General features: G+C 40.6%; 1 protein-coding gene across 1 annotated transcript in view; it reads left to right on the forward strand.

The window, feature by feature from the left end:
- MED14 (mediator complex subunit 14) overlaps positions 1–19,057 on the forward strand; it is a 35,643-nt gene extending 16,586 nt beyond the window's left edge. The window contains exons 13-31 of the mRNA XM_069027750.1: positions 1,408–1,567; positions 1,954–2,148; positions 2,711–2,845; positions 3,275–3,351; positions 4,872–5,032; positions 5,312–5,458; positions 5,544–5,635; positions 6,863–7,015; positions 7,227–7,496; positions 8,703–8,858; positions 9,389–9,500; positions 10,116–10,247; positions 11,305–11,487; positions 12,160–12,395; positions 13,045–13,224; positions 13,423–13,530; positions 13,967–14,092; positions 14,701–14,890; positions 18,457–19,057. Coding sequence (XP_068883851.1) covers positions 1,408–1,567; positions 1,954–2,148; positions 2,711–2,845; positions 3,275–3,351; positions 4,872–5,032; positions 5,312–5,458; positions 5,544–5,635; positions 6,863–7,015; positions 7,227–7,496; positions 8,703–8,858; positions 9,389–9,500; positions 10,116–10,247; positions 11,305–11,487; positions 12,160–12,395; positions 13,045–13,224; positions 13,423–13,530; positions 13,967–14,092; positions 14,701–14,890; positions 18,457–18,530 — 2,887 coding nt within the window. The 3' untranslated portion in view covers positions 18,531–19,057. The remainder of the gene's footprint in view (positions 1–1,407; positions 1,568–1,953; positions 2,149–2,710; positions 2,846–3,274; positions 3,352–4,871; positions 5,033–5,311; positions 5,459–5,543; positions 5,636–6,862; positions 7,016–7,226; positions 7,497–8,702; positions 8,859–9,388; positions 9,501–10,115; positions 10,248–11,304; positions 11,488–12,159; positions 12,396–13,044; positions 13,225–13,422; positions 13,531–13,966; positions 14,093–14,700; positions 14,891–18,456) is intronic.
- The last annotated feature ends 1,503 nt before the right edge of the window (positions 19,058–20,560 follow it).

The following is a 20,560-nucleotide window of genomic DNA, read 5'->3' on the forward strand; positions in this document are numbered from 1 at the left end:
GTTTTATTTGGAATTTGTTCCATAGCCCTGCTTTAGTTTTCCTCCTTACATGTAGCCTCATGCATTGCTATGTGCACACTTTGCATGAAGTCTTTTCGCTTGAAGTCAGTAGCAGACCACTTGCTTCCTGAGAATCTCCTTTTCTATTCATGTTCATCTTCTATATCCTTTATTCCACTGTTTCTACAGCTGAACTCTGCTTGTTTCTCAGCAAAAATTATCTCCCTTCTCACAATGCAGAGGAAAAACCAGGAAGTGGCCTAGGATGATTTAAAACCTGTTTATCTTCTAGCACTTCAGCCCTTGCTGGTTTAAGCCTCTAATCTTCCTTCCATAAAGCCCTGAGATTTAAGCATGAGATACATTTGGCTTCCATAAGAGGTTGTAGCAAATAATACAAAACACAGTTTGCATCTGCATGAGAACTGAGTTCCACCTGCTCTGTCGTTTTGGAAATTCCCAGTGCTCTGACTTAATTGCAGGGTGAAATCTCTATTTGAGGAGTTCAGCTTCTAAAAGAAGCTTGATGATGCATGAAGCACTGGCACCCTGGAGAAACTAATCAACTTCCCTTTGTTATAAATAATGTACTTGAGATAATGGGTTGGGTAGTGCTGCAGTTTCTGAGGAAGCTCAGCAGTCCACAAAATGTCTTTTAGGACAGCTGTATCTGACATGTATCTGTGAGAATAAATACGGTGTGTTGTGATGGAGAGATGCTGAGCACCCACACTTTCCACTGCTGTTGTCAGTGGAAGTTTGACTAAATACCCAACCCATGCATTTCTGAGCCCCTTTCAAGCCTTGCTAGTCTTCCTGGCCTTGCCACTATGGCTAAAATCCATTGGAGTAGGACAAAGTTTAATTCCAATCATGAGACTAAATTTGGTGTCTCGCATGTAGCTCTTCATCTCCAAACTTACTCAGGTGAATGAGTTTGTTTATAACATAACCCACAGTGACATCCAGCTTCAGTGACTCTTTTTACTGTATTGCTTACCAGCATATGGGAACAAAGATTTTCCTTTCTATACCAAAACGTAATTGAAGATTCCAGATTGTCAAATAACTGCAATCTGCATGTTTTTTTAATGTTTCCCTTCTTTGTTTTATGTTGTAATTTCATATTGTGGTATATAAAAATTTATTCAGCAAATAATTTCAGGGCTTTTGTTCTTGAATTAACACCCGTCTGTTAAGCTGAAGACAAGATGTAAAGATAGTGATAAGGAAATACAAAGTAATGAAATTTTCTATGTGACTTTTCTTTATTTAACTTGTGCTGCAGTCATAGATGTTGGCTTAGAATATGACTGACTCTTAATTTGACACTAATGCTCTACACAGCAATATATGAGAGTCCTGTAAACCAGTCTCAGGGTACTAATACCTTTATTTCCATGCAAGGTTCTGGCTTGGACAGCAGCGCTGCAAACAGTCTATAAAACATCTGCCTACAGTGAGCAGTGAAACCCTTCAGCTAGCTAATTATGCCAGCCATCCAGTGGGAAACCTTTCCAAACACAAACTGTTCATCAAACTCACTCGCCTTCCCCAGTACTACATTGTAAGTAACAGAAAAATGCTTCTGTCTTTTGCTCCCTGTCATGGATATCCCAGGCAGTTTGTTGTACTGTTAACTCTTAACATTAGGAACCAGGTGATTGATGTAATGCTTGATTCTCTCCTCTCCCTCCTTTCTCCTGTGGGTTTGTTAAGCACTCAGGCTCATACAGGAGAGGGTACATACAGCTTTATTGCTCAGCAATCTTCCCATTCTCTGTTTTCCTGAAAGGCTTGGTCTTCTTCTCTTCTTGGATCCCTTTCCTAGCCACAGTATTAATATGTTGGAAAAGACTAATATCTGTTCTTTGAAAGGGAGAGGATAGGAACTGAGTTAGACTTAATCTTAGCTTGAGAATCTTCTCAATTTGTTGTTTTGTTTACATATAGGTTGTAGAGATGTTTGATGTTCCTGGCAACCCCACAGAACTAGAGTACAAGTACCATTTTCTGTCTGTGAGCTATGCTGAAGGAGATGACAGCCCTGCCACTGCACTTTTACTACAGCAGTTCAAACCAAACATTGAAGAGTTGGTACTGGACACAAAAAGTGGCAAACAAATGAAAAGTGGTGTCAAGCGCAAGGTACATGTTCCAAAAGCCATTGGGGTGGTTACAGTGCATGAAAGCTCAACACAGACTCTGAGCATCAATTCCAGTTTTAGTAGCCATGTTTCCAGGGTTTGTATGGCTGGCATCTTACTTGTATGAGTTCTCTGGGCTGCTTCCCTAGGGAGATGCTGGGAAACTGTTTTGGAACAGTTGTCCTTCAATGCATGCCAGGCCTTCTCCACTGCTCTCCCAAGCCAAGGCAGAGCTCTGTGCAGAGGAGTGTGTATATATTGGATATGCAGAGTGCTGGTATCTGTGAGATACACTTTGCACCATGTGTAGACTTTGAAAGACTTGCAGGGGCTGATAAGAGTTACTTCTTGGGACCAGGCTGACGTGGCTTAGTGATATTCAAGTACTGTTTTAAAAACAGTCTTCAACTGAATTGCTTTTGTCCTGAAGTGGATCCTTTCAGGAGTTTGTGCTCAGGGTGTGATTAATTTAACACTTTGATGAATTAGATTATTCTCTGACATCTCTTTGAAGTGTTTACTCCAAATATGCAAGTACATTTTTTTTATTTTATAAATTCTAGTTATCTGGAGATCCATGTTCCATAGAACCCAAGAAACCAAAACGGTCGGGAGAAATGTGTGCCTTCAATAAAGTGCTAGCTCATATTGTAGCCATGTGTGATACAAATATGCCATTTATAGGGCTTCGGATAGAGGTAGGTATTAAAAAATATTTTGTTTCTTTCTTCCCCTCCCCTACTCCTGATTCTGGTGTCTAGATGTGAGTGTTTGGCAAACTTGTGATCATGTGCTCACTCTGGAGTTGCCCTGCCAGCTGAGCCTGGGTGACTCAGTCTTCTGCACTGTGTTGCTCTAGTCTTGCTAGAGCTGCTTCTCTTAATACCAAGCACTGCAAAAAGCTTGAAAAGTTGAGGGAAAAGGGAAAATGAGGTTGAAAGATGCACTTGTGGGAAGGGTTGGGAGACAACTTTATACCAGATTGGAGCAGTGTGTTTTTTGGCTTTCCAGTGCTTGAGGACATGAAACATCTGTCACCCTCAAGGGAAAAAAGAAATCCTTGAAAATGTTTAAAGCTTTTTGCTTGACTTTTTGCTTGGAATAACATTTTTCTTGTTCATTCGTAGTTATCCAATATGGACATTCCTCACCAGGGAGTACAAGTAGAAGGAGATGGCTTCAGCCATGCAATACGTTTATTAAAGTAAGTGGATATTCTCTATGTTTTGTTTTATTATTGTACGTACACTTGAGAGAAAAAAAAGGCTTGTTTGGAGAGTAACAATATCAGGACAGGGGCAAGATTTTTGTTTTGGGGTTATTTTTCCTTTTGTTTGGAGGGGTGTTTATACTGTGTGTCTTGCACTTGTATGTGAAGCAGGGCTAGAGAAAGAGGAAAATAAGAGTAGACAGAGAGCCAACTACAATTTGTTTCCTTCATTAGCCTAAACCAAGGGGCTCTGAAAGCAGTTTGACAGTTCTCAATCCTTAAATCCAGGCAGTGCTAAGGAAGATGTGATGATGATTCATGAACATGCAGTTTTAGATCAGATCAGAGGCCTACATACTCCATATGTTATTTGACAATTATGTGAAACTGCAGAGGAAAATGCCAGGAATCCCAGAAAAGACAATTGCATGGTAAAGAGGTTGTAGAGGAAATATCTGAGAATCATACCGTATTTTAATAGGTTATTTAGGCCCAAGTGCAGGACTTTGCACTTGTTTTCATGGAACTTCATAAGGTTCCTGTTAACTTATTGCTCCAGCCATCTGTGATCTCTCTGAAGGGCAGCCCTGACCTCCAGCATGTTAAGTGCTCCCTTCAGTTTGGCATCATCTGCAAATTTTCTATTCTTTTGTAACATATAGGCTATTGAAATAGTTATATTGAAATTCTTAATAGGAGGCCAATAGTGTTGGCCTCTGTGCTAACCCTGAGAAATGCCAGCCACAACCAGCCACTAACTGGACCTGCAACAAATCAGTTTAAAGCAAAAAACCACAAACCCCAAAGACACGTCCTAGAGTAAAATCTTCATAACTCCTTTTATGCTGCAGAAATGTACAGTGACATAAAGGCACCAGTCTCTAAATGCATCAGGCCCTACCTTTTTAACTTTGCATATGAGCAGGGAACTTGTGAGCTGAAGTTAAGGGTGGAACATGAAATTTCTGGCTAGATCTTCAAGGAATTTGAAAAAGAGTTTGGCGTGTTTTTACTTCAGCTTTATTTAGTCTGTCCCTTGAGCTCGATTCACACATTGGGATACGAATAAATTAGTGAGTACTAAGGGAACTGCCAGGTTGTTCATTGCATGTAGAGCAAGCTTGTTCTAGAAGGCAAATGAATTCAGATTGCCACAGAACTTCCTTATTCTCATCTTTTTTGTCTTATTTCTCTGTATAAGAGCTTTATATTGGTGAGCTCTTAGTTCACCAGGAGATAAGGACAATTCAGCAGATCCTTTAATAGTCTGTAATTTGCAGGTGTTGAATCCATATAAAAATTGATCTTAGCTCAGAGTGCTTTTGTGACACACTTACTACAGTCCTTGAGGAGGAGTAGGTTATCTCACTGTGCAGTCCAGCTGCCTCTGCTGTTGATTAGTTCATTCTTTCATGTCCAGACTTGCGAGTCCTTCAGGAAATATTAGAAGGCGCTGTTGTTACTTGTGCAACTGTACTGTGTGTAATGGCAATTCTGGTTTTTGTGTTGTATAGAATTCCTCCCTGTAAAGGTGTAAATGAGGAAACGCAGAAGGCTCTGGACCGATCTCTTCTTGATTGCACTTTCCGACTACAAGGTAGAAATAATCGCACGTGGGTGGCCGAGCTGGTGTTTGCAAACTGCCCACTGAACAGCACTTCATCCAGGGAGCAAGGCAAGTTTCATTGAGGAGCACTGGTAAATTTTGTTTCTTTGTAGTTTACATTGTCAATTGCAGCAGTTTTCATGTCTTGGTGTAACTGGACAGCTGTCTGCTCCTGAGATTGCTAATAAACCACAGTGTACCTTTAATCAAAATTCTGACTGCTGAGTTGATGCATTTTTGTTACTTCAGTGTCCTTTCTGGTCACTTGCCACAGTTCACTCATAGTGTGCAAACCACAGCTCAGGAACCACTGGGTTGATCAGTATTTGCCATCTCCTCACACTGCAGGACCAACCCGTCACGTTTACCTGACGTATGAAAACCAGTTGTCTGAACCAGTTGGAGGTCGCAAGGTGGTCGAGATGTTCCTTAATGACTGGAACAGTATTGCTCGGCTGTACGAGTGTGTCCTGGAGTTTGCACGATCCCTACCAGGTACAGAAATCACTTTCTTTTTGTCAAAGTGCTGGGCTTACAGATCACTGTGATTTTCTCACTCTCTTCTCTCCCCTCTTCACAGACATCCCCAACCACTTAAACGTTTTTTCAGAAGTTCGGATCTACAACTACAGAAAACTTATTCTTTGTTATGGAACCACCAAGGGGAGCTCAGTAAGTAACTCCTAAATGGACTTTAAATGTATGATTGAAAACAGAATGGGTAGGCTTAGACTTCTCAGAATTTTACTACAGAAGTTTTGTTTTTAGTGGAATTAATATAGATGAATGTAGAAAAGACAGAGGGTGCTGCATTGCTGATTTGCTGGGTTCCTAGAAGTTCAGAATTTTTGACAATTTCTGTTAGATGCTTTATATTGTGGGAAGGACAGTTGTGTGCTTCTGACTGATGAAAGCTGGTGTAGCAGCATGTTTCTGAAAAACTTTGTGTAAATGTTGTTGCTGGTCACTGCTGTACTGGGATATATGGATATGTGTTAAGCTGAGTGCCTAATTCTGCCTTAAAAGAGAGTACTCTTAACAAAGTTTTAAATGTAGTGCTGTGCTTTAGAATGGGGTGGTCCTTAATTATTTTGTAGCAGTCCTGTTTTCTTGTTCAGAACTCTAGCTTCCTCTGTAGTATTTGAATTTACAACTTACTAATTACTTAAATAACTGAGTACTTGCTCACACCTTTGCCTTAAGTGCAAGGTAGAGGAGGAAGTGAGTGCATATTTATTTCAGATTTAGAATATAGTTTTTGTGTGCAACTGATGCAAAGTAGCTGATAAACTTGAAATTTGCTTCCTGGAATGCTTTTGTGTTCATTTTTCTAAGCTGAATTTTTAAGAGTATTTTTATGTGCATTTTATTGGGAAGTGTATGTGTGTGTATATATATGTATACGTATATACATATGTATGTTATATATATGTAAGTAGCCACAGCAGCAGTATGGATTTTGCATTTAACTTCCTTACATATTAACATATCCAGTTCTCATTTTTGTGTAATGTAACTTAAGAAAACCAGTCCACCTCCAGAACTCATTAATCAGTTTTCAACGGTGTGAATCTCTTGAGTTTACTTTTCCCTCTCTCACCTTTAGCATAAAAGACTCTTTTGCTTTTTGGCTGACTTGCTGATATAATTGCCCAGTTCTGTGGTTGCCAACAATCCAGGCAGCTAAGTGGGTGTTAAAGCTGACAGTGCTTTTTTTTTTTCTTCACAACCTCAGCAGCTTTTGAGGAAGGTGAATTGGGAATCTGTTGAGGTTTGATGAAAAATGGGGGAAAAAATTAAATCAGACCAACTTTCTTGTTATAATCTCTTGTTATAACCTTGTTATTACAACCTACTTGTTCTAGCTTCCAAGACCATTTTATGTTTGTGACATTGCAGATCAGCATTCAGTGGAACTCCATCCTCCAGAAGTTCCACATTTCACTGGGAACTGTTGGCCCAAACTCAGGTTGCAGTAACTGTCACAACACAATTCTGCACCAGCTCCAGGAGATGTTCAATAAAACACCAAACGTGGTGCAGTTGTTACAGGTAATGTTCTAAAAAACTTCTCTCAAGAAAATTGCAAGACACTTGGGAGATGAATTCTGATTAAACTGTTCTCTTCAAAATTACATGGGTATTACAATTGTTTATGGATCTCATGGCCAGAAGGCATCTAATTTTCCCTGCTATGCCCCATTTTCCCTGACCTTTCCTTCTGGATAAGTTACCTGACCTCTCAATATCCGCCCTCTCCCAGGTTTTGTTTGACACTCAGGCTCCATTAAACGCCATCAACAAACTCCCAACCGTGCCCATGCTGGGACTGACCCAACGCACCAACACTGCCTACCAGTGCTTCTCCATCCTGCCCCAGTCCCCCACGCACATCAGGCTGGCCTTCAGGAACATGTACTGCATCGACATCTACTGCCGCAGCCGCGGCGTGGTGGCCATTCGCGACGGCGCCTACAGCCTCTTCGACAACAGCAAAATAGTGGAGGGCTTCTACCCCGCGCCTGGGCTAAAGGTGACCACCCCACGTTTTTCTGGCAGGCTGTTAATAAATGAGCTTCTAACTTGGGAGTATGAATCTGATGTGAAGAGCTTGGTGAAGGTTTTCTTTGTGGAGAGCTGTGGTCCTTCCAAAATTCTGAGCGTAGAAGGAAGTTTTTGATTTATCAGTAGATCTGTTAAGTAGTTTGAATTAAAACATTTCCTTTTTAAAAAGTAATATCAAGTGCTGGGGTTTTTTTTCTTATCTGTGTATTCAGGCATCCTTTTGTTGTAACTTGCTTGAAGCTTTGTGACTAGGCTAGATGTCTGCTTCAGGATTAGCAGCAACTGCTCCTCACAAACTGTGTTGTGCGGCAGTACAGTGCTCATAAGTTGCAGGTGGGACAATGCTCCATGTCAGATGATTCTAGATAGAAACTTCCCTTTAAAATAGTTCCCATCAGTGTGTGGCAGGAGCCTGTGGCTTTGGTTCTAAATGCAGTGCGGGTACACTCTTCCTGAAAAATGAACCTGTGCACATTGACAGAATACCTGAGGGCAGCTTGTACCAGTGCTAGTTACACTGAAATACTGGAAAAATGCATCCTTTGAGAAACAAGTTGATCTGCTGATTTTTTTTTTCTGACAGTTGCAGCTGGATATTGATTCTCTGGCATTGCATTTAATTAATCCTGAACATCTGCCTCTTTCACAAATGCTAAATGAAAGGCTAATGGAAATAAGAAGGAGATTGTAGATACCAGTGTAAAGTGGTAGAAGAGAATGAAAATGGGAAGGTACAGGAGGAATTAATTCAAGAAAGTTGTCAGGCTCCTCTGGGTACAAGAGAATTCTGTGGAGGAGGTGACCCAGATGTTCTTAACCAAACAGGGCAGTTGTAGGTGTACAGCAGCCCTGTAGGTTCTGGATACTGATAAGTTGTTCTGGAACAGGTATTTCCAAATGTAGGCTTTTCCTTGTCTTTAAGGAGACAAGAAAAATGTTGGTATTTCAATTTACTGGAGATACTTCTTGTTATAGAGCCAGGTATCTCTGTTTATGAATTGATATATTTTGCAGACTAATTATACTGTAATTAATGAATGCCCACTAGTATTTAGTTCCAGAGACCTGTGTGCTGTAGCTGATAAAGGTAGTGTTACAGCTCAGCAAATACTGCCTTCTTTTGTGTAGTAAAATTTAAATGGGCCAATTGCTAACAAAACTGCTTTTTCCACAGACATTCCTGAACATGTTTGTTGACAGCAATCAGGATGCACGGAGACGATCTGTAAATGAAGATGATAACCCACCTTCTCCTATTGGAGGAGACATGATGGATTCTTTGATATCACAGCTCCAACCCCAGCAGCCGCCGCAGCAACCACAACAACAGGTACCCTTCAGGCAAAATAAATGTTTATTGTCTTCCACAACAGTAGATTTCTAAGAACTTCATGTTCTAAAGGGATTAGCAGTAGCAAAATGGAAAAGGAGGCTATAAACCCACTCTGCTGCAGAATTCCCCTTCAGGCAAAATGTATTAATTTATTTTGCCATTTCTCATTCCAGTGTAAATAGCCCATAGCATATGAACAGCAGCTTTGGAAGGTCACATGAGACTTGCTGCCTAGACGAAAAGGACAGAGGGAGGGAAAACAACTGTTAAAGATAAAAGATGGGAGGGAGAGTCAGGAGGTGTTGCTGTTACAGGGTGGCAGATAAGAGGTGTGAGGTACAGAGGTATTATGTCTTTAGAAGAAACTGAAAAAAACAGTGAGCACTGAACAAAATAATACAGAAAACCAAACAACTGTGTGGATGAACCTGTAAGACCAAACCCTCATTAGTATTCTGCACATACTTAACTTCTATTTTAGTACAAAATGATCAAAAATTTTCATTGTCCTGTGTTGACAATTTCAGCCGTTTGCAAAACAGACAGGAGCCTCGGGAGCATATCCTCTCACCTCACCACCCACCTCCTACCACAACACAGTGACACCCTCCCCGTCCATGATGCACACGCAGTCACCAGGTAGGATGGCTGGGAAGCTGGGAGCTGGTCCTGTCCTAGAAAAATAAGTCTTTGTGCATGCATGTTTTTTCTATTATTTGAGGTGTGTTTAGCCCCAGGTTAGCCAAGAGAATGCACCTTACATTGTGGGGAAAAAAAGAAAGTCCTACCATGTGTGTTTTGGAAAGTACATTTTGAGGCTAAAAAAAAACATTAAGTAAAACTGCCATCTTTAGCTATGTAATATTTGGGACTGTTTTCATTCTTACAGTTTATTACTTGCTAAGACAAAAACCTGGTAATTTTCAATACTTGCTTCTTCAGAAAAGCTTTTCATCACCAAAGCTCTGCTTTCTGCTCCCAGCTGTTGTAGAACAACAGCTGAAAATATTTAAATTTGGGGAAGGGCTGAGCAGGGGAGAAATGCCATTCTTCAAGCCAAATATCATGGGAAGTTTTTCGTTTGTGTTGCAAATCAACCTGAAAAATATAACAGTCATGCATGTACAAAATAAAGCCTTCGAGTGCAAAAGCAAATTCTCTTGAATCTTGTTTGCTGTTTCCCTGAAGGGAGCAGTTGATACAAAAAGTTAGAACAGAATTGTGTATGTCAAGTGATGTGATGTCTTTGATCAGGAAATTTGCATGCTGCAAGCTCACCTAGCGGGGCTTTAAGAGCACCATCACCAGCATCCTTTGGTCCAACTCCTTCACCTTCCTCTCTTGGAATCACAATGGGACAAACAGCTAACTTTGCCAGCCCACATGGTGAGTTCTTTACTGGCAGGTGTATATGTAGGGACAGGGAGGGCAGATATGCTTCTTGAAATTAAGTCTTCCAGAGCAGACCTAAGTTAACTGAGAAAAATTCATGTTTTGCAATTGGCTCAAGTAGCTGTTTTCATGTATGTGAGTGTTAACTCTTAACAGTAGTCAAAAGTAGCTGCATGGCATGTTGAGGCATTCCTAACATGTTAAAAATTGACTCTCAGTCACTCCTTTCTGCTTACTAATGTGGGGAAATTCAATGTGGTCTTGTAGCAGAACAGTGGCTGCAGCTTTTAATGAGCATTTTCTTTTGTTAGATTAGTTAGTGGATTTTCACTGCTTACATTTCCTGGAAAAATAGCAGGTACAGGTTAGAAATTCAGATACTTGCACTTTGAAAATGTTGTCAAAGTCTGGCTGGTTTGACATATCTGTACGTGAGCAACATGCCTTTTGATTGTTTCCTTTATTAATTTAGTTGGGTTTTTTGGAAAGCTGCCAAAACAATCCTTTGTGTAATCACAGGGTATTGGAAACTGTTGTATAGATCACAACAAATGAACAGTTCAGATGGTAATTTTCATACATCAGTTTGATTGTTGAGATGAATGAAGTAAGAGAGATGTACCACAGAGGGTTTAAGGAGCTTGTTCTGATCAGTCTGTACAGCAGAGATACTTTTGCAGAGAAAACTGTAAGATACTGAATAGATAAGGAACTGTCTGGCTGAGGCTTCCATTTGCTAAGGAGTAGTAGAAGTCCAAATCTGTAGGCAAGAGCTCCTTTTAGTTTAGAACCTGTTACTTGTTGAATATGACATTTTTTCTGAACATTCAATTTTACTTTTTTAAAAATACAACCTGGAAACCCTTGAAATCTGTATTTTGATTTTTCCTCTCTGCCCCCACTTGGTGTGTTTTATATGATTGTAAAAAGTAGTCTAAAAGCTTGCAGGCACTTTCATGCTTTACAGATTTTGGTAAGCCTCTTTTAGATTTCTCTATTAGAAAGCCTTTTACTTTTTAAAGAAATAATAATGGTCTTGTAACATCTGTAGGTACCATAGACCCAAGCTCACCATACACCATGATGTCACCCAGTCAGCGTGCAGGGAATTGGCCAGGATCTCCCCAGGTCTCTGGTCCATCACCAGCAGCACGGATGCCTGGAATGTCACCAGCCAACCCTTCCCTTCATTCACCTGTCCCTGATGCCTCTCATTCCCCACGAGCTGGAACAAGTAGGCTTCTTTATCAGTGTTATAACTGTGAAACACTCATGTTTAACATTTCCAGTTGTGTTCCTTTTGGTAGTTCTTGTGTTGGTCTAACAGTCCTTACTGCCCATGTGCAGTAAAATATCCAAGGAAATTAAGCCTTTATTCTGTCCTAGTTCAAGTCTTCAGTAACAAATTGTTAAAAATGAGCTAAAGCATACAGCATAAATGTCAGCAGGATTGATGATAGCTCTTGTTGTAGTGCAGAAATCAGTCTGAAACTATTGAACTCTGTGACTAAGAGAAAAGTCTTCAGAGTGAAAGCAATGATAGTCACATTTGCCAACCCAAATACTAACTTTTCACATCATAGATTTGTAATGCTGCTCTTGCACGACTGATTTAGCCATCTTTACGTCCCATTGAGTTTGTTGTGCAAACCTGCTGTCTGCTGGCATGCTGCAGAAAGAGGAAAAGGGAGGGGTGTTTTAATGTTACTGAGACTCTTTGCATGGGTGCAGGGTCAAAACTAATTCTTTGTCTGTCTGATGCCTATCACTAGGCAGGCAAATTCTTAAATAAGAAGGATTAAGCTTTGGCCCAGAGGACTTACTGATGAATAGTGACAAATAAAGTGAACACATACCTTGTTTCAGTGTAAATCCTCCCTTACTGCAAGTCCTTGTGTCCCCACAGGTTCCCAAGCCATGCCAACAAGCATGCCTCCACCTCGGAAACTACCTCAGCGCTCTTGGGCTGCATCCATTCCTACAATCCTCACCCACAGTGCCTTGAATATTCTGCTCTTGCCCTCTCCTACCCCTGGGCTTGTGCCAGGACTAGCTGGCAGCTATCTGTGCTCCCCTCTCGAGCGATTCCTTGGATCAGTGATTATGAGGAGGCATCTTCAGAGGATCATACAACAGGAAACGGTATGATTTAAGTGGGCCTGTGGGTATGTGACTGCTCCATGTCTCAAATGAGGCACAAACTGAAATGCTTCAGATAAAATAACTGCTTGCTGTTAGACTTGTGCTGTACTTCTGATTTTTGCCACCTAAAATGTCAAAATTTAGAGAAATCATTTAGTTCCACTTCCTTTCCATGCAAATTAGATGTGGAAAACCTGTTTGGTCAGGTGAAATTTGGTAACTGTTAAGATAGCAAGTCTAGGACCAGACTTTCAGATGCCGTGGGTTCCTTGGGTTTGTCACGTGCATTGGGAGTTTACTAGAACAGCCACGGGGTTACTGTGGATGCCACTACTTGGCAAGATTGCCAGAGAAGTGAGTTACTAGTTAATGGTAACTACTAGGTCAGAAATGTTACTTTAGGGTTTGGGACAGACAAATGTGCCTCTTCACTTCTGTGGCATGGATTCAGTGACAGAGAAAGAAGCCAAATCTGGCATAAGCTTAATTCTCAAGGCAATTTCACCTGTATTAAAATATCTTGTGTTTCTTTCTGGAAAGAGAGGTTGATCACTATGCTTTGTGGAGGGAGTGAGAGAGTGTGTGTATGTCTGTGTGTTCATGCTATTTAATGAATGACTAATTGACTGTGAATCTTCTTTTTATGCAGCTACAGTTAATAAACTCCAATGAACCAGGTGTCATTATGTTTAAGACAGAGGCACTGAAATGCAGGGTTGCTCTCAATCCCAAAACCAACCAGACCTTGCAGCTGAAAGTCACACCTGAAAATACAGGACAGTGGAAATCAGAGGAGTTACAGGTTTTGGAGAAGTTCTTTGAAACGAGGGTATGTACTGAAATCAAGAATGTTTACATTTTTGTGCATTGCTTTTAGTCTCTGGTGTTGTTTTGCGTGGTCCTGCTGGCTTTCATTGGCATGTGTAAGAGCTGCAAAATATAAAATTGGCAGCTGTGCATGCTGGTTGTGTATTAAATGATATATTTATTATCTAAATAGGCATTACTAAATAGTGTCTTTCTTTAGGTTGCAGGACCACCTTTTAAAGCAAACACCCTGATAGCCTTCACAAAGTTACTAGGGGCTCCCACGCACATCCTCAGGGACTGCGTGCACATCATGAAACTGGAGCTGGTAAGTCCACTCTTCTATTTATTTACTTCACCCAACTTTGGTTATTATATTTTTGAAAAAAAGCTGTTGTATCTTTATCTACAAACACACAAATTACTCTAAATCTATACATAAGTTATTTAATGTTACTGGAGAAGTTTTTGTTTTACTACCAGCTCTCCTGGAAACTCCCAAAATTTCTCATTTAAACTGATGATTTTAAAGAACTGCATACATGTTACTGCACAACAGGCACATGCATAGGCTGGCTGCAATCTTTCTGACTGTATTGTTGTGCTCAGTTCTTTCAGAGTTACTCGTATTTCTCTAAACCTGGCATCATCTGCAGGTTTAGGTAAAGAGACACATTCTACTTTGTGGTGCTTCCCTGTTTTATAGCTGTGTATGTCACTGACATGAGACCTGTGCTGTTCTCTGTGCTGCTCTCTCTGGACAGTTCCCTGACCAGGCAAGTCAGCTGAAATGGAACGTGCAGTTTTGTTTAACAATCCCTCCCAGCGCTCCACCAATTGCGCCTCCAGGAACACCTGCTGTTGTGCTGAAATCCAAAATGTTGTTTTTTGTAAGTAGAGCTATCTGTTTTAAAATTCTAACCCTGCATATCTCTGAGATCATCACGGGTTTGTAGCAAAACATAAGCCCACTGTACCTGACAGCTGTAATAGCTAAAAGTTTTGTACTGTTTGGAATACTGGATTTGCATGGATCTCTTGTAATGAGTTTAGTTCATATTCCTACTCTCCTTCTTACTAAAACACAGCAACTCCTCGTGTTTTGTGTTCTTGGAGAGATGTTGACAATATCTGAAGTTCAGCTCCCTCTGGGCTGCATCTTCAAGTGCTCAGCTTGTGGGTGTTTTGTTGTTTGAGGCACTAACCACCTAGACTGAGTGACGTGCACATTAGTGGTGCTGGGAGAGGAGAGCAGGGATGAGATGTTCGGAACAAATCTACATCGGTGTTGTGCCCGAGACAATGCTTATTGTGGGATGCTTTTGAGAAGAAAACAATCTCCACCTGATTGATAATTTCTCTGTTACAGAATTGATGTCTGAAAAGGGGGGTGGATGTACATGCTGTCTGTAGGCCTGGAGTGTTTAACTGTGTCAGAAGTTGCACTGAAGTAGAAGATCCTTCAATTTAACACAGTTTTTGGGTTTTTCCCCCACAGCTCCAGCTAACACAGAAAACAACAGTCCCACAGGAAGCTGTTAGTATTATTGTCCCAATTATTTATGATATGGCTTCGGGTACAACGCAACAGGCTGACATTCCCAGGCAGCAGAACTCTTCTGTTGCTGCTCCAATGATGGTTAGCAATATTCTAAAGAGGTTTGCTGAACTGAATTCACCACGACCAGGTACTGTACATGTCCAGTAGATATATTCTCTTCACCCAGACATCTGTGACAAATCTCCAGTGTAACACTAAACCTCTCTTAAGTCTGAATTCTTCTTGGTTTCTATCTTACTTCTTTAGTGATTACAAACTCCTGATGTGACAGGCAATACATAACTTAATAGGAAGTACTGGCAACACAGCAGAAGGTTGCACTGATGATTCAGGCTGGGTTTTGCTGTTCTGCCCGAGTGATAGGATGCACCCACCTCTTGTTGGCCCAGCTCTTGCTGCTCAGTAAGAGTCACACTTTTTGACAAATGGGCCCAGAATGAGTCACAAGAAATATACTATGGCCAAGTGTCAGTTTTCATGGTTAATTATGAAGTTACTCAGCTTAGCAGTAGAATATAAAGGGATGTTAAAATAGTTGTCAGAACTTGTCCACGTGCTGTGAATGATTAAAAAGTAATTGCAGTGGTTGTATACTCCTTTGTCAGTGTGTCCACTAGCAGAGGTGCATACAGTTCTGTCGACCAGACGTGCTGTGAAGTGTTTGAGCTAGGTTGTTCTGAGTGTTCATTGGCCTGTAGGTAGTGCACCGTGAGCAGCGTTGTGCTTTGCTTTCCCTCTTGTTTGTCATGCCTTTTTTGTTATTTTTTTAGTATCTAAAACATTGAAGAACAGTAGCAGGTTCTTTGGGCAGCATGTTGTCTGTAAGCAGTGGTTTGGGGTCCTAATACACAGATGGCTCAGAAGAACAATAACTTTCAGTTCTGACAAAGAACAAAATTTTTCCAGTAACCCAGTGAATAGATTGAAGTTGTGAATCCAGAGGTTGACTCTTACTTCTCTTTTGTATAATTATTCATCTCGTTGTTATGCAGTAATTTTAACTATGCTTGATGGATTATTTCAATTGCTAGAACATGAGCAATGTTTACCTTAAATTGGTGTGGGTATGCATACATTTCTGAAACTTGTGATGGGATTTAAATTAATATGCACTTTCTGTTTAACATGTAGTAATAGTGTAGGTAAATAGGAGAGAAAATAGCCTTGAGGGCATGTGGAGTTCCCTGTAGGAGTTCTGTATGTGGCAGAGAGCTGTTGTTTGTATAGCACTTCTGTTTCAAAATACATTAACTAAACTTCAGGTGTTGCTTTTGGAAGGTGCTTCCCCACAGAGTTCCTCTGGTGTGGGGAAGGGTAGGTTCTTGCTTTGCTGTTTGTTATTGCACTGAGTTGTGTTTTAAAGTAAACCCTCCACAAAATACCACAGCAGAGCAAGTAACTGTCAAAGCTGCTCTGGTGATGCCAGGTGAGATGTTTTCTGATGGTCACTAGATAGATCAGAATGGACAATTTTTGTTTGTCATGCAAGTTTGGAAGCAGTTTTCGAATCAGTACAGGGAGCAAAGTACAGACAGCCAGAAAAAAAGCATAGGAAAAGCATTGGAGCCACAAGCAGAACCTTATCCAGGCAAAGGAGAATGTAGCTGGCTGAGCAGAGGAAGTTTCTAGTAGTCCTTCCTCTGATTTCCAAAAGAAAGAATGAGTCTGTATGAATTCAGTTATTTCCACCACTATCTAGCCAAAGTAGGATCTTCCTGAAGACACTTGAAATGCAATTCCCTCTGTTCTTATTGTCAAGACATACATTATTATATCTGATCAAAGAGAACAAGAATACCTTCTTTTCTTCACCATTGAAAGGTGATAGGAGAGCCAACAGATGAAAGTAGATAGCTGGGAGACTTCTCTTATAACAGCAGTACATGGGAGATCCCAGATGTGTGTCCTTTCTCGTTTGATGCTCCTTTCTCTTCTGCTGCTCCTGTGCTGTACCCAGGATTTTCCTGATTTTCCTGCCTGTTAGCTCTCTGCTGCACTAACTGCAATCTGCCTGGTTAAGGGAATTTTTCACTGTTTGAGTCAGGAAGGACCAGGGCCTCCCATCGTGCACAGATGATGTTACTGGCACTGTCGTTGTAACCTGGAATTAGTGTTGCCTCGTTCTGGCTGTATCTTTTTTACCTTTCTCTCTTTGTGAGAAAGTATTTTGTATTCAGCTTAATTTTCCTCTTAATAAAATGGTAGTGCCTGAAAAGTAAGTTCTTTTGAAAGAGTTTTCTTTTCAGATCTGTGGGCAAACACATTCTGCTGTGTTTAACAGTAAAATGTTGACTCATTGTGAGTACACATTGTCTTTCTAAGACCACTTTACCTATGCCTCAGTGGGAGAAAATACTTTACTTTGGGGAAATACTTGTATGAACTGAGAAGAAATCAATGCCCTGGAATAGTAAGTTTAAACTTGAGCTGTAATTCCAAAACCTACAGTATGTAGTGGACATAAATCTGGTAAGGAAATTAAAGTCCCTATGGATGCTGGAGGTGACCCTTAGGGAGGAGCTCAAGGGACTCATGCTGATTCTTAAAGCACTTCACAACTAAACATTTTTCAGTGTCTGATTTTCAGTGATGCAGTGGATGGTATTTAGCCCAGATTGGTAGCTTTGATATGATAATGACTTGCCCAAAATAATCTTGGGAATCCCTAGTCTGGCAGTTAAGATTAATGCATCCCAACAGGCTCTGTGCTTATCTCTTTGGTCACACTGTTGCTCCTTCAGCAGCAAAATGCAATGTTTTCTAATTGACATTCCGTGAAATATGCAGGAAAAATTCAGCCCACAATGACCAGGTTACAACAGTGGCTATTAATTGTATTCTCTTCACCAGGAAACAGTAGATGAAAATCACAGCTGCCTGTTACTTCATCTTTTGTTGTTCTTATTTAACCCTTTCACTTCTGCTGGTTTTAACTTCTTTAAGCTATTCAGAATATGTGTGGTTTTGTCAACAAGTGCTGGTATTTAAAACTTGAGGTAGCTGTGGCTGGTTTTTCCTCTCAGTATTGAACCTCAGCTGTTGGAAACAGAAGTCCACCTGCTCTGTATTTTATTTTGCAGTTTAGATGTCAAGGGTAGAGCCAGAGCAATTTGGTTGAAAGAAACAGATTCCTGACCGTTGCTCAGTCTTGGAATTAGAAATGTTTCCAAGACTAAGCTTAGGACAGAAAACATCTATCAGCTGTTTCAGACTTGAAGTCATTTTGAGTCTTTCAAAATCTTTAGTTTCTACTTGTAATCAATAGAAATAAAACTTGAAAAAGTTGGGTTATTTTCTTTGTAAGATGTAGTGCTCTTAATTAATAACATACTGAAAAATTCGGACCACAGTCCATGGGCAATCAATTCTAGCATAGATTCAATCTGACATTCAAAAGCAATTAAAAATTAAGAGCTACTTGCAATTCCATCACCAACAAGAGCAGTCCTGCTGGGAAAGCTGGAGCTACTTCAGCTGGTAACTCCCACAAATCCCAACGTCCCTGGAGGTCGCTGGGTTTGGGGAGTCTCGGCCGCCGCGTGTCTGCGCCCTCGGCTCTGCCCTGGGGGGCTCAGGGGGGCACAGTGAGGAAGGGCTGTGGGGTGTGGGGCTAACCTGTCTCTTTTCCCTGCTCCAGAGCGAGGAAGGGCTGTCCGGGGCGCGGTGCTAACCTGTCTCTTTTCCCTGTTCCAGGTGAATGCACAATATTTGCAGCCGTTCGTGATTTGATGGTTAATCTTACGCTGCCCCCTGGGGGGCGTCCCTAGACACTTTTAAAAGAAGGCTGAAAGTGAGACAAAACAGCAAAAAAAAAAAAAAAAATTAAAAAAAAATTAAAATAAAGCCTTCGGTTAAAAGAGGACGTTTTAATTTTACCTTTTTTTCTAAGAGCTAACTATAAACTGGCAAACTTTCAGGGATGCACTTTCATCACATGAGTATCACCACGACTTTTGTATAGTGCTGTTGTATAGTGTGTTTTAATGGGAGACACTTCAGACTAGGTAATAGATTGAAGTATCAGCTTGCTGGTAATAGATTTAATATTCTGTTTTATACTATAAAGATTATGAAAATGCCAAACTTGTTTGTTTTTCTGTTTTTCTTATGTTTTGGTGTAATAGTCTTTTTTTAAGGCAGGTCTGTCATTTTTGAATACTGTAAAACTGTGACAAACTTTATATTGAAGCTGTATTTTAATATGACTGCTTTGAATCCTTAAACAATTTATTTGGGCTTGTTGTAAACATGTCCCCAAAAAGCAATATTTAATAAACTGGATTAAAAAATCTTGTACTGGATGTTGTATCATCTTAAACGTTATTCCTCTCCCCTGTAGCCACTGGTCAGATCTCTTGTGTTCACACTTGTTGCACTATCTCTTTTTGTGATCTTGGTTATACACACACACACACGTGCTGCTAAGTTAAAAACCCAAAAAAACCTGTGTTTATTTATCCTGTGGATTCAATTTGTCCAAAGTCAGAGTAGAACAGAGTTTGTTCATTTTTCTGGTTGTAAACATAACCAGTACTTACTTTAAATGGTTCTTCATTTCTTATACCAGGAACTACATCTTTTCTGTCCCAAAAGCAAAGTTTAGTGGAAGAAAGAACCTTTTGTCATCTGTCATGGAGTCTGTTGTTACGGATTTGTCTTGTTGTAGAGGCAGGTAAGGTAGGAGCTGGACCTGCATACCACAAAATTTGAGAGGCTGATCCAAAAAAGAAACAGCCTCACATTTAACTTCCTGGATTGGATGTATGTAGATAACTTTGTCAGTAATGACTGGAGGCTCTTGTAATTGAATAAAATGTTCATCCTTAGGAGTTATCTGTCATTTACCCATTTGTCCTTCTGGATCAGTATTCTCAAATTTCTATAGAGTTCAAGTTGGTTTCCAGACTTCCTACAATAGTGATTTTCAGCTACGCTTCTTCTTTCCCTTTGCAGAGCTCTGGCAGCTCCCTGCTCAGCTGAAGGACGTTTGAAACTAATTTTAAATATCTTTTAGTGAATGTATTCCAGCCTGTCTTACTGTCTTCAAGGCTGCCCATTGCCCTTATGATTGTCACAGTGCTTTTCTCTGAAGCTCTTGCCATTAGAGATCACCTTTTGGTTGGTGCCCACCTCAGATTTCAGCCTTGAACCTGTGGTTTGATTGTGGGTTCTGTGTCACTGCGGCTCTCACCCACGTGTATCTAACAGATGGTTATACAGCTTCTGCTTCTGAAAAACTAAACCCATCCCCTGGAGTGAAAACCTGCAGTTTTCAAATGCTGCTGCTGCTGCTGCTCAGTTGGAAAGAGCCCACATTTCTGCTGTTTTACAACTAAACCGATGTTTTAAAATTGAGAGGTGATACAAGGATGTCTGAAAAAGACTGGCTGTTGCACTGGTCACTGCTCTGGTTTCAAGGTGGGAGCATTCCCATGCCTAGAATCGGCTTCCTGATACGTGAGAAGTACCTGCTGCCCTTTGTGGGAAGGGGCAGGAGATGTGGAGTGTGGTGGGGGCAGAGCTTCAGCACTTGGAAGTAAAAGGAAGGGGAGAGGCCTCCCACAGGTCAGAGAAAATAAAACATGAAACTACTGACAGATGGTTATAGACTGACATTCCAAATCCCAGATGATGGGATGGTTGAATTTTGTTTTATATTATACACAGCACTCATAACATACACCACATTCTAAACATTTCTCCTAAATAATTAAATTCTTAAGGAAAACACTGCTAGTAAAAAGAAGCATTTCCCACTCACCAGAGACGCTTATTCCTTTCAAAGCAATGACTGTGA

The sequence above is a fragment of the Aphelocoma coerulescens genome, chromosome 1, assembly GCF_041296385.1.
Source record: "Aphelocoma coerulescens isolate FSJ_1873_10779 chromosome 1, UR_Acoe_1.0, whole genome shotgun sequence".
Taxonomy (NCBI): domain Eukaryota; kingdom Metazoa; phylum Chordata; class Aves; order Passeriformes; family Corvidae; genus Aphelocoma; species Aphelocoma coerulescens.